The sequence below is a fragment of the Eremothecium cymbalariae genome, chromosome 2 (genome assembly GCF_000235365.1).
Source record: "Eremothecium cymbalariae DBVPG#7215 chromosome 2, complete sequence".
Lineage (NCBI taxonomy): Eukaryota > Fungi > Ascomycota > Saccharomycetes > Saccharomycetales > Saccharomycetaceae > Eremothecium > Eremothecium cymbalariae.
In genome coordinates, this window is record NC_016450.1 from 784997 (window position 1) to 796839 (window position 11843).

The window sequence follows — 11843 nt, forward strand, 5'->3', positions numbered from 1 at the left end:
CGCTTGCTGTCAAATAGCTGATCGCACAACTCGGTTATGTCTTACTGACGCGAACCTAATTACTGACGTCTGTCTCTACAACACAAAACCTTCTTCTCTTTAAACTAAGCTACAGACCTGCAAAAACTATTTAAAGGCAAAATTCTTAAACATGAAACTCGTTTTAAATAGTGCATTCTGTCAAGTACCATTTTTGGCACAGAAACAACAAGTGACAGACACAGTTGAATATCAAAGAAAGTAGGATTACTGCTAAACTATACCTTCTTCATTAATATAACCAGAAACCCTCAGGATTTGAGAAATTAAAATGACATCACAAGGAACACTCTTAGAAAACTATTCCACCAAAGATAACGATTCACTAAGGAGTAAGATGTTATCAATTGCATCGTTAATGAGCGGCAATAGTTCCACCAATTCAATTTCTAGTAAAGAGAAGGAACGATTTGGCTTAAGAAAGTTGGCCAGGTCATATTTAAAGGCCAGCAATAGGACTGAAAAGACAGTGAACAAGGCGGAAAACCAGGATAATAATGAAGTACCGGTAGTTCCTTATACAAAGAAGATGTTAATAGGAAAGATTCACACAAAAAGCGGAACAAAAATATATCTTGACACCAATAAATCAAGGGAATCTCTTCTGATCAGAAAGCACCATTCTCATGAAATTTCTGATGAAGATGAATCAAGCGTTCCACAATTAAAATATGACGGTGATTATGATCCTGTCCTAGGAAAACTTCTGATTAATTCCTCTTCCGAAGATGAAGATTCCGAATGGTTGGAATCTGGACTCCAGGATAGAAATTTAGTTGTGATACGTGACTTTCCAAACGGCACCGGTTTAAAGAGTGTGTTGAATCAAGTTCAAGGTGGTCCACTTAAGCACATTGCGCCTCAGTACAGAAAGGAGAGTAATCAACTAAAGTCCGTTGAGCTCGAGTTTCTTAGTCCAGAAGATGCTCAACACTTCATGGAATATGGACGACATGCGGTCTTCCAAATCAACGGTGTTCATTTACGGCCAAAATGGGGCATCCAATCGTTGAGTGAAAACTTTGAAGCCTCGCTTAATACACATAAAGACAGCCTTAACGTTTACACACCTTCTAGCCGCTGTTTATTGTTGAAGAAACAAGGCAGCAGGAACCCAAAGCATTCCACTTGTCATTACCCATCACCCAGATCACATATTTGTGATTTGAATATCCAAGATTTGAAAAACGACTTTGGTCAGTTTGGGGACATTTTAGATATTTCGCCGATGATTTCAAGAAAGCTATGTGTTCAAATTAACTTTTTTGATATTAAGACTGCAGTTGATGCGTTGCAAGCATATAAGAATATTAATTCGCCGTTGAATCGTAAATATGCTGATACATGGACTATTGGATATGGCAAAGATATCACAGATAAACCTTGTGTTCATGTATAAAGAATTGAACGCCTGGTTTATCCACTTAATAAATATACAAAATAATAAAAACGTTTATAATAATAAAAGGTTATATATCATAAACCATTTATTTCCCATCAAGAACCACCAACAAACCGCCAACTAAGTGCAAAGATCCAGTGACAAAGACATCAACGGGTTGACTGATAGATCTAATGATTTCTACAGCAGATTCTATATTTTTGGAAACAATAGCCCGTTCTGAATCTAAATCTCCAGTCAAATTGTTCCATGCAGTAAAAAGAGCCTTTTGGGCTACTAATTCATCTATAAAATTTTGATCAGTGTTCATGGAAACCAAATCGGGACTAAATGAACCCGATTTCCAGGTGATATTAGTAGTAAAGATAGCTTGAGATAGTTTTATATCAGAACCTAACGTGTTAAATAGATAGGTAAGAAGAACCTTTGCGTCCCGCGTTTGTTGGTTAAACAACAAAATCTTTTTATTTGGTGAATTGACAACAGTAGTCTTGAACCAATTAGAAGATGCGACGATACTTTCTTTTGTATGTGCTCCATCAATATACCAGGTGACATTTCCATCTCTGACTGTTTGGCAACGGCCTTCCCATTTTGCGGATTTTAATCCCTTTACAAACTTATCTGGCAATTCGCTATCTGCCCTCAAATTTGTCAAACCAGAATGGATATTAAATTTCTTTAGACACTCATTGGACAGAGCGACAGCTAGCGAAGCATTTGTAACCTGGAATTCGCCAGCAATACCTAATTGAAAATCTTTCAACTTGTTTAAATTAGGAACAACTTGTAATGATGTGTGTCTCTCAGCAGCACGATCCTTCAACACTTGAAATCCCTCTGGGGGCTGCTTTTCAATGGTAAATGCAGGCGCAGCAGTCTTGAAAATCCCACCTTTATTCCATGCAATATCCTCAATTCTATCACCTAACACTTTAGTATGATCGATACCTAATATCGATACCCCACAAGCAACCGGTTTCTCAACAATATTGGTACTGTCATACGCACCACCAATCCCCACCTCATAAACACACACATTGCATCGTTCTTGCATAAAAACATGAAAAGATAATAACGTCAAAAACTTAAAATACCCAGGTTTGACGTTCCCACACTGCTCCTGTTCAACGCTCGTACCATCCAATCGGTCCCACACCTCAAAAAAGAATTTAGCAAACTTCTCCTCCGAAATTGGTCTCCCATTGATCGCAATCCTCTCTCTAACAGTCCTCAGGTGTGGCGAAGTGAACAACCCAACCTTCCCTATCTTATCCTCATACTCTAACAGAATTGACTGCGTAAACGCAGCCGTAGACCCCTTCCCCTTGGTCCCCGTAATGTGAATTATATTCAAATCATTAAAACTTTCAACATCATAACCAAGTTGTTTTGACCACCTCCGCATCTCAACCAGACTCTCCACATTCTTACGCTTTCCAGATGTCCTAGCTGCCATAATACTAGCATAGTTAGACTGCAACCCATTCAGACATCTGATCGCATCCTGATAACTTCTTCCAGTCGACATGCTGCTAAGTAATCTCAAACTCATGAACTACCAAGTTCCCTCAACTACGAACTCAATGACTCCTAATAACGACAAACCTGGAAAACAGCTGCCAACCCAAACCCAAAACAGCCCCACACAGCTGTATTGACAACACACGATCAATAACTGTTCATCAAATCTATCCTTTCCAACATTTCTTACACCCAAACACATTAATCGTATCAAAAGATGACATCCAGAATCGCCATTGAAGGCTTTATTTATATCTCCTGTAGAGGGGGAATTAAGGGCATCTCAAAGGGCCATCAAAGTTTCTGTTGATCGAAACATTATGCAGTTGTGATCAATCGGGCTCTGTGGGTTATAATATAAAGTCAAAACTGGATCAAGATTTGAGGATAAGGAGGGGTTTGTGTTGTTGAGGTAATTCGATAATATTTAAGAATACAGCATCCCTTGGTTTTAATACGGTTAAAACAGAGGCGAAATCGAAGATATTAGAATTTGGATATATTTTGATTTAAGGACTGAAGGTTTGTAAGGGAAGAGGCAATCAGCGGTATCGAAGGTTTTAAGATATCGATATATTAATTTGATTGAGGTGAAAGTTGGAGAGGGGACAGTAGTGTAGTGGGACGTAAGGATAGTAGGTTGTATTTATAGGTAAAGCAATTGGGATTGTTAGGGAGAATTTTGTATGCTATATGATTGCATCTAAGGTTGAACAGAATAATTTGAAGGCGGCTATAGGAGCGTCCTATAATAAGCTTTATGGGCAGTTTTCATCTAATGAGTTGAAGGAGGTTGGGAATTATAAGATACTCAAGCAAGTTGGGGAGGGATCGTTTGGGAAGGTTTATTTGGCTAATCATAAGCTTACTCACCAGAAGGTTGTGTTGAAGACTGGGGAGAAGAAGGATCCCAATGTGGTCAGGGAGGTATTTTATCATCGTCAGTTTGATTTTCCGTTTATTACGAAGCTTTATGAGGTGATTGTAACGGAAAGTAAGGTTTGGATGGCGCTTGAATACTGTCCGGGGAACGAGTTGTATGATTATTTACTTCAGAAGCAGAGGATACCCCTTGATGAGACGAGTAAGCTGTTTGCTCAGATTGTGGGTGCGGTTTTCTATGCACATTCGTTGCAATGTGTTCACCGAGATTTGAAATTGGAGAACATATTGCTGGATAAGCAGGGGTATGCTATGTTGACAGATTTTGGATTCACAAGGGAGTGTGCCACTAAGACTCAATTGGAGACCATATGTGGTACTACTGTTTATATGGCGCCAGAGTTGATCAAACGTGAGAGCTATGATGGGTACAAGGTTGACACGTGGTCATTGGGGATTATTCTTTATACCATGCTTCATGGGTTCATGCCCTTCGATGAGGAAGATCCAACGCTGACTGGATTGAAAATCATGAATGAAATGCCGCCAATCGTCGATGCGTATACGAATGTGCATGCCAAAGATCTAATTCTCAAACTCTTACGGAAAACTCCGTCAGAAAGGCCGAGCTTGAACAAAGTTCTAGAACATCCTTTTTTACAACCTTATGGGACTATCTTATTAGATACTATAGACTCTTTAATAAAGAGGCAAAGACAAGGCGATGTAAAGTTTCAATCCAAAACTGAAAAAAGACTACTGAAGAGGTTGAAGCAAACAGGCTTTGATACAGCTGCAATTAAGATTTCAGTTACAAAACGGAGATGTGATGCACTATGTAGCTTGTGGTATCTCTTGCTTGAAAAGGAAAAGAAGAAGGAGCTTCTTAAGCACCCTAGAAAGAGCAGATCAGGAATATCGGTAAGAAAAGTCTTTGATTCAGCTTCTGGCATGCAGAGCCAAGATGAGTTCAACTATGATAAGGCTACTTCATTGCGCAGGATACTTAGTATACGCAGTGAAACGTCTTCAAGACCTCCACTTCATATTGAAATACATAAAAAAGGTGTCTCGAAACAGAACTCAGGGACACATGATCCTTCAACCCTTAGCCAAGAAAGTATCACATCATCTTCAAAGTCTAAAATAAGCATTCTTCAGAAGTTTACCAAATATTTTAGTAGAAGTAAGAGACAATGTGCAAATCAGCAAGTAAAAGAGCAGTCGTTGAAAGATAATCAAAATCATGTGTTCAATAACTTTAACTGGCAAGCAAAATTAGTGTCCATTAATAATAGTAATCCAGCATTTGAATCTCGGATTCCAGACAAGCGAGATCTTAAAGCTAAAAGAATTACATATAACAAGACATCCAATGGACATCGGTTACGCGGTGCATTAACGATACAAGAACCAAACTTAAAAAATGTGAAATCGCGATCATCAGGTGAAATATCTGGTCAGGTTTCGAGCTTGCCATCTGAAACGGAAGCTAATGTTCATTCGACACCACATACTACACCTTTAGGAAGGATCAGGCCATCTTCGATGCTCTCGCAGCATTCCGCGTTGTCAAATGATACTTTTAATTCGGAATATTCTACAGATGCTCAATCTACATACAAATCACCTAATTCCTTGAGTGCAAAGATCTCTGGATTAGGACAGCTTAACGGGGGTAATACAGGTGATTCGGGTTCCTTGACTAAATCTAAAATATTTGCGAAAAGGGCGGTTAGCATCATGTCAAGTGCTTCAAGTACGTCAGAGATAAGTTCAAGAGCTGACTCTTTTTATGATATCACCACAGCATCCTCCCCGGTAAACCTAGATGTTAGAGTAAATCCAGGTTTAACTCCGTCTAATAGGATAGACTCAGCTTTCCCTGGAGCAGGGTCTGCTTCAAGTTCTGCCGCATGGCTTTCCAAGAGGGAAAACACTCCGTTGTTTAGACGGCCCAGAGTAAACGTCCGATCAGTTAAACGTAACAAAATGATAAGGGGAAACTCTACCGGGACACAGTCTGTTATAAAAGAGGAAAGTTCCTTCAGCGATGGTGATGATCAGCGCCCTATGTTAGTTAACAGCAGCGAGGTTTATGAAAGGTTAGATGAAAGTGTTGGGCTTGATGATGAGGTAGCTGTACAAACAGATAGCGTCTCATCAAAAGCAGAAACGCCTATATATCCCATTACTTTGAACTCAGGGTCAAAATCTGCAGACTTTACTATGGGGAGATCGTTCAGTGATGGAAGTGAGTGGTCACAAAATGGCTCATTTATTGGTCTTCATCAGAATCCTGCCTCTGGCAAACAGATAGCATCGCAAAATGATGAACATGAAGACTTGGGCATGGCAGACCACGAAGATAACTCCTGAAATTAGATGAAAATTACCAAGCTTCTCAAGAATTACCTAGGTATAATTATGTCTAATATTACGAATCAAAGTTCCTTAGCATAGTTTGCAGTGGCCCATTAACTGCTCCGTCAACCTGCATTGATTTGATTAATTCTTCTATTTCTTCCACATTAGTGCTACTTTTAGTGCTCCTCAATAAAGTTTCTAATTCATGTAACATCTCTTCCTCTTCCTCTTCCTCCCTATTCTTGCCCATTTTCCCCCTTTTTTCAGGAAATTGTGGAGCTGTATCACAATTATCAAATCGATCACTCCTATAGTTATCAAGTTCTTCCTTATTCAATTTCAGACCCTCCGTTAAGAAATATTCAAAAAAATCGTCTTCATTTATTTCAACATTTTCAGCCTTAAAGTATTGGCGAGCTCTCTCATCCTCATCAACAGAATCTTCGTCATCAAATTCTGGTAGGTGATTGCCTTTATTGTTAACTCCATCGATACTATCGTTCATTTTGGATAGAAAACTGTTTAAATTTGAAGTTAGCTTTTCATTTGCAAACTCTTGTCCCGTAGCGTAACCTTCATCAATGGCATTTACCGTGTTAAACTCTATAGGCTCAGTTACTTGATGATCATTGAATAAGGCTTGCCCCAATGTGGAAGTTAACTGTGATCCAAATTCTTCAGCCTTTAGGATACTGTTATCTAGAAGATCTTGGAGTGATATGGATAAAATTGTCCCAACTAAAGTACTCTGATCAAATTTTAAAAGTTCAGAATGGTTGGATAAAAACAAAGTAAGTAACCTTGTGTGGTTGTCTGATGCTAATATTTTCAATAAGGAACCGTCATCAGACGGCTTGCTGCTGATTGTTACAGCATTTAAAGAGAGCCTCTGGTCGATAAAGTTCTTTAAGAGAATTCCGGCCAACTTGGGATTTTGCTTTATTATATTGCGATGCTTATTATTTGAAATGTTCGCGGACAACCATTTGAGTTGCCTCAGGTATTTGATAGGAAATTCATTAAGCAGGTGTTTTTCGATATGATTTGTAATCGCAGGTATCTTTACACATTTGAAATATGATTCTTTTAAAAACTCTAACGCCTCCTTACATCTGAGTCCACGTTTATTTTTGAAATAGCTTGGTATAAACTTAAACTCACCTTCATGTATCCAATGCCTGTTATTTCCAATAGGGTACTCATATTCATCAGGAATAAAATCACTGCAGGAAACTAATACAAAATCACCATCAGTATCGCATATCTTTATGAATATCTGATTTCCAGATGATTCAGAGAATCTACGTAGCAACCCCAACATAAGAGATTCCTCTTGCTCTGCATTATCTTCCACCACTACTGTTCCAAATACAAATGGAGGGATATCGTTGCGCTTCACAACTCTAATATTAACTCCATTAAGTCTATTCCACGGATAATACTGATTCCACGGTAGAAATAGCTTTTCTAGCTCACAATATAATTTATTCACTTTTTCAATAACGTTAATTTCAAACTTGTCCAGATAAAATACACCAAATACCAACGTTGTGTGCTTTGGTATCTCAAATACATCAACAGTATCGTTTATTTCCTGCTGCCATAACCATTTGTCACTGATTTCTTCTTCAGGAACCGTTAAGCTCATTTTACTTTTAAATGTGAATCATTAGATGTTGGTTCTTTATAGTAGAAATCATCATTTTATCTCCTGATGCACCAAATTTCTAAACTTTAAAACACACGAGAACAGACAAACCTTACAGTGAATTTAAAAGGTAAGGGTTGAAGAGAAGGTACTGTGGGTTATACAAATGGCTAAGGAGCTTCAAAATGAATTGAATGATCTAGTCTGGTTAGGCACCTTGAATATCGAAGTAAGTTTGCACAAGAGTCTTGTGGTGGCAGGTACCCCCGCAGACTCTAGCGTGTGTCACCTAAGAATACCGAGAGAATCATATCTGGTGTTATATTTGCCGTTAATATTATTGAAATTTAAGGATATACTGAGGTTTGAAATTATCAATAAATTCCATGGTTGGTGGTTCGAAGTGGAAAACAAGCCTGTATACTGGAATCATCCGGTTGGCCCCTTATATGATTCATTAAGATGGTTGAATCCAAATGATAAAACGCGAGAATTCGATGAAGATCTAATAGTTATGTGGAAATTAACTCTAAATTATAGTGAAACGTTGCCAGTGGGAATGATTCCACTTATAAATGAACTGAATCAAGTTGAAGATTCGTGGCGACATGAATGGAAGCAGGCATGTTTTATTATGAATGGTTCTTCGAAACAGATAATGTCTTTATCTATCCCAGATTCTAAGCTTTTTTGGCATAGTGTTCTTATAAGGGATACCAAGAACTTTCGTAATATTGCTTCTAAGATCGTACCAAGAAAAGGTAATATGAGAGCTGTACCAATTCGTATACATTTAACTACTCTCAATGGCGTTGAAGTTATACAACCTAATTCCAAGATACTTCGTGAGTCTAGTGCCACCCTTGGAAGCTTATTAAGAATAGAACTTCCTCAACTATTCGATCTCGGAGCGATAAACGCTGACCCTATAATACAAGGCATCGAGGTGTCACTAGAATCCCAACTTATTAGCCTATATAATGGGTTTGCAAGTATTGATGGTTTCCTGCATGTTTCTATACGTATGATATAATTATTTAATCCTCTTTTGAGCTTTCAGTAAATTACCTACAAATAGATGCCCTTTGGTTAAACAGAGAAATGATGATCAGGATAGATAATATTATAAAAAAAAAAATACAGCTCATACAGATAAGGTGAAAGAAATATCTATTAAAATTTAAAAGGCAAATTGATTATTCCGGTACGGTAAACACAGCTTGAAGCCAAACACGATACATTTTCAGCTGTCTCTTTCTATTGACCAATAGTCTTCTATCGGAAGCCACTTTGACTTCTTTAAAGTACTTTTCGGTAAAGATATCTTTTAGTTCTTCCTCTGTGAAAAAGTAAACCCTTGTTCCATCACCTCTAATATAAAAATTATCATCTAATAATCTGTGCTTTTTGAATCTGATTTGAGCCAGATCATAACGGCCATAATCTCTAAATAAAATCTTACCACCAGGCTTAAGAAGTTTGTATAGGTTATCCATAGCTTTTTTCCATTGATCAGGGGCCAACGCGCTGAAGACGAAAATCATAACAGCAATATCCACAGAATGTGGCTCCACGCCATCAGGAAGGATACCTTCTGGGTTAGCCAAGTCCCAAACAGCTGCGTGGGCGTGTTTGGGATTAAAATTTTCAGATGTTTTGACCAACTCAACTGCTTTGGGCGCAAAATCGACACCTACAACCCTCAAGTGTTCATTTTCATTAGCACTTAAGATAGGAAACATTGTGTTGCCCGCACCACATCCAATTTCTAATATTGTGACAGGCCCCGCATCTTCCTTTGTTGCTGCATATAACGAAGGAAATTCTATCTGTAGCCATTTTCTGTCTTTAAAGAAGTTTTCCTTGTTATTTTTGTAAAAAATATCCCAGTAGCGAGCAGGGTTACTATTGTATAACTTTTTATCAAAATCTTGAACTGGGTACATCTGTTGTTCAGCAATCTTGACCTTAGCTAGCTGTACTTGTTCCTCCCCCCATTCGATATTGTCCCAAGCGTTATGGCACCACACATCGGCCTCATTGGCTAGTTGACGTCTACCAAACTCGAAGGGATCATCACGTCCAATCCGTGAATCTGTCGAGCGTTGGTTTGCTGTAGTACCATTAGACACACAAGTGTCCTCAGATTCACCATCCAAACCAGCGCTAGTGTTCCCATCCAGCCCTCCACTAATATGCTCATCCAACTCCCCGTTAATGTTCTCATTCTCACCATCATCTTCACTTTTATTTTTCTCGTGTGCATTATCTTCCAACGCCTGTTCGCGCACATCTTTCTTCAGAGCGTCTATTTCATCTGTAGCTAATTCAGGCTTGCCTAAGCAAACAGACACCGCCACCGATAACCTCAATGTTACCGGCGGAAGTGTCTAAACATTCTGCACTTTGCTTCCTACCCGCTGTTCTTTTCTTGCTCTTCTTCGTCTTCTTAGTCCTCTTCTTGCTCTTCTTACCTGTTTCGCTCTTACCAGCATCTGAAGTCGCATCTGAAGTTCCCATTACAAAAGGCCCGTCGTGGTCCTCATCATCCTCCTGTGTGTCTCCTTCTTCATCGCCTGTTTGTAGCGATGGAGCCAAAAACCCCTCTCTATACTCCCCAAGGTCTCCATCATCCGAACCTTCATAATCACCTGCAGTCTTCACTATATCAACAATCTCAATCGACGGCTCACTAAACTTATAGTAAGACACACAATCAGAATGATCATCCCCTTCCTTTTTACCATGGTGCCCAGCCTCACAGCACTTAGGGGCTTCTTCTTGCGTAATAGACTCGAACTTTTTAATCAAATCTGCAACACCCATATCACCGAAAATGAAAAACCCTTCTATTAATGTTCAACGAGAATCGCTTTCAACTCCTTTTCCTTACTCCTCCCTTATATACTAATAAAATCAAACCGTCTAATGAAATACACTCCAAAAGGTCGAATCAGAAATTACTCTTGCTTCTTTCAAAACGTTTTTATAAGTGCCTCTTCTGCCAGTTAATTTTGTTTGTTCACAACTCTCGGCCAACGTTTCAAATATCAAAAAATATTAACGAAACAAAAAAATCTTGATATTTAAATATCACATGACTTGGAAACGTTTACAACCACCAAACGCTACTCTCTCCGTCCATGAGAAAGTTTCACCCCACTGTACCTAGTTGTCGATTAACTAGCAACTTTCTTCTTCCTGGTTGTCACGATGTTCACTACATGTTTCATCCTTAACCTGGCATACGAACGTCACTACGTAATCACCGTCGTGAGATACGCTTAACAAAAACCGACTACCCTTGACATGCATATTCCAAAACCTTTCCAAACCAGCTGTTTCACGAAACCCACCCACGTCTACATTAATCACGGGGCACCCTGTTACTGCATCGTTCGATTTGTAAAACTGCTTGTATATTGCCGACGCCGCCGGCAATGCGTTTGGACGCTGCAGCCCACTAACCAACGCCTTGTAAATAGCTTCCTTCGTCGCCCATATTCCTGCAAGGTAACGCGCATTGCGCATCTGCTGGACGCTGCTACAACGGCCGGAGGCCGTTGTAGCAGCCTCCACAACCTCGCCGTAAAACTGTTTTACCTCATAAGGATGCATAAACTTTTTTGTAAATCTCTCAAACCCATTTCTGCCTGCCCGCTGATCCGAGAGCTGCTGCTGCTTCGATGAATATTTCTCCATCAGTCTTAAAAACCTCGACACACGGACAACATCTGTTCCAATGCCCAATAAATTGTTCTGCATGAACCTTTGCAGGATGCGTGTGATGATCCTATAGTCTGCAGTAGAAACCTATGTGCTCAAGAAAGGTTCGCCTTGGAAAAGTCTATAAAACAGGAGACCGCCCCCATGAACACAGTACAAAGTAGAAAACACAACCACCAATGTAGACCACACGCTCTAGTAAGTGGTGCTAGGAGAAGTGGTAGTAGCAGTAGTAGAGTACCCTTCTATTGACTT

The 11843-nt window shown here is 39.3% G+C and overlaps 6 protein-coding genes and 1 further gene across 6 annotated transcripts; 3 read left to right on the forward strand and 4 right to left on the reverse strand.

Moving 5' to 3' along the window:
- Positions 1 to 310: 310 nt before the first annotated feature.
- On the forward strand, positions 311 to 1438 carry SSP2 (Ssp2p; the record flags this gene model as incomplete). The annotated part of the gene is made up of 1 exon (XM_003644905.1): positions 311 to 1438. One exon carries the CDS (start codon positions 311 to 313, stop codon positions 1436 to 1438), a length of 1128 nt encoding a protein of 375 aa, XP_003644953.1.
- Positions 1439 to 1526: 88 nt separating this feature from the next.
- On the reverse strand, positions 1527 to 2996 carry MET7 (tetrahydrofolate synthase; the record flags this gene model as incomplete). Its single annotated transcript, XM_003644906.1, has 1 exon — positions 1527 to 2996. The coding sequence occupies one exon, from the start codon at positions 2994 to 2996 to the stop codon at positions 1527 to 1529; it is 1470 nt and encodes a 489-aa protein (XP_003644954.1).
- A 662-nt stretch (positions 2997 to 3658) lies between these two features.
- Positions 3659 to 6226, forward strand: Ecym_2405 (non-specific serine/threonine protein kinase; the record flags this gene model as incomplete). Its single annotated transcript, XM_003644907.1, has 1 exon — positions 3659 to 6226. The coding sequence occupies one exon, from the start codon at positions 3659 to 3661 to the stop codon at positions 6224 to 6226; it is 2568 nt and encodes an 855-aa protein (XP_003644955.1).
- Positions 6227 to 6284: 58 nt separating this feature from the next.
- Positions 6285 to 7862, reverse strand: Ecym_2406 (uncharacterized protein; the record flags this gene model as incomplete). The annotated part of the gene is made up of 1 exon (XM_003644908.1): positions 6285 to 7862. One exon carries the CDS (start codon positions 7860 to 7862, stop codon positions 6285 to 6287), a length of 1578 nt encoding a protein of 525 aa, XP_003644956.1.
- Positions 7863 to 8028: 166 nt separating this feature from the next.
- ATG5 (Atg5p) lies at positions 8029 to 8895 on the forward strand (the record flags this gene model as incomplete). The annotated part of the gene is made up of 1 exon (XM_003644909.1): positions 8029 to 8895. The coding sequence occupies one exon, from the start codon at positions 8029 to 8031 to the stop codon at positions 8893 to 8895; it is 867 nt and encodes a 288-aa protein (XP_003644957.1).
- A 163-nt stretch (positions 8896 to 9058) lies between these two features.
- Positions 9059 to 10688, reverse strand: Ecym_2408 (the record flags this gene model as incomplete).
- Positions 10689 to 11045: 357 nt separating this feature from the next.
- On the reverse strand, positions 11046 to 11627 carry PPT2 (holo-[acyl-carrier-protein] synthase; the record flags this gene model as incomplete). Its single annotated transcript, XM_003644910.1, has 1 exon — positions 11046 to 11627. One exon carries the CDS (start codon positions 11625 to 11627, stop codon positions 11046 to 11048), a length of 582 nt encoding a protein of 193 aa, XP_003644958.1.
- Between the last annotated feature and the right edge of the window lie 216 nt (positions 11628 to 11843).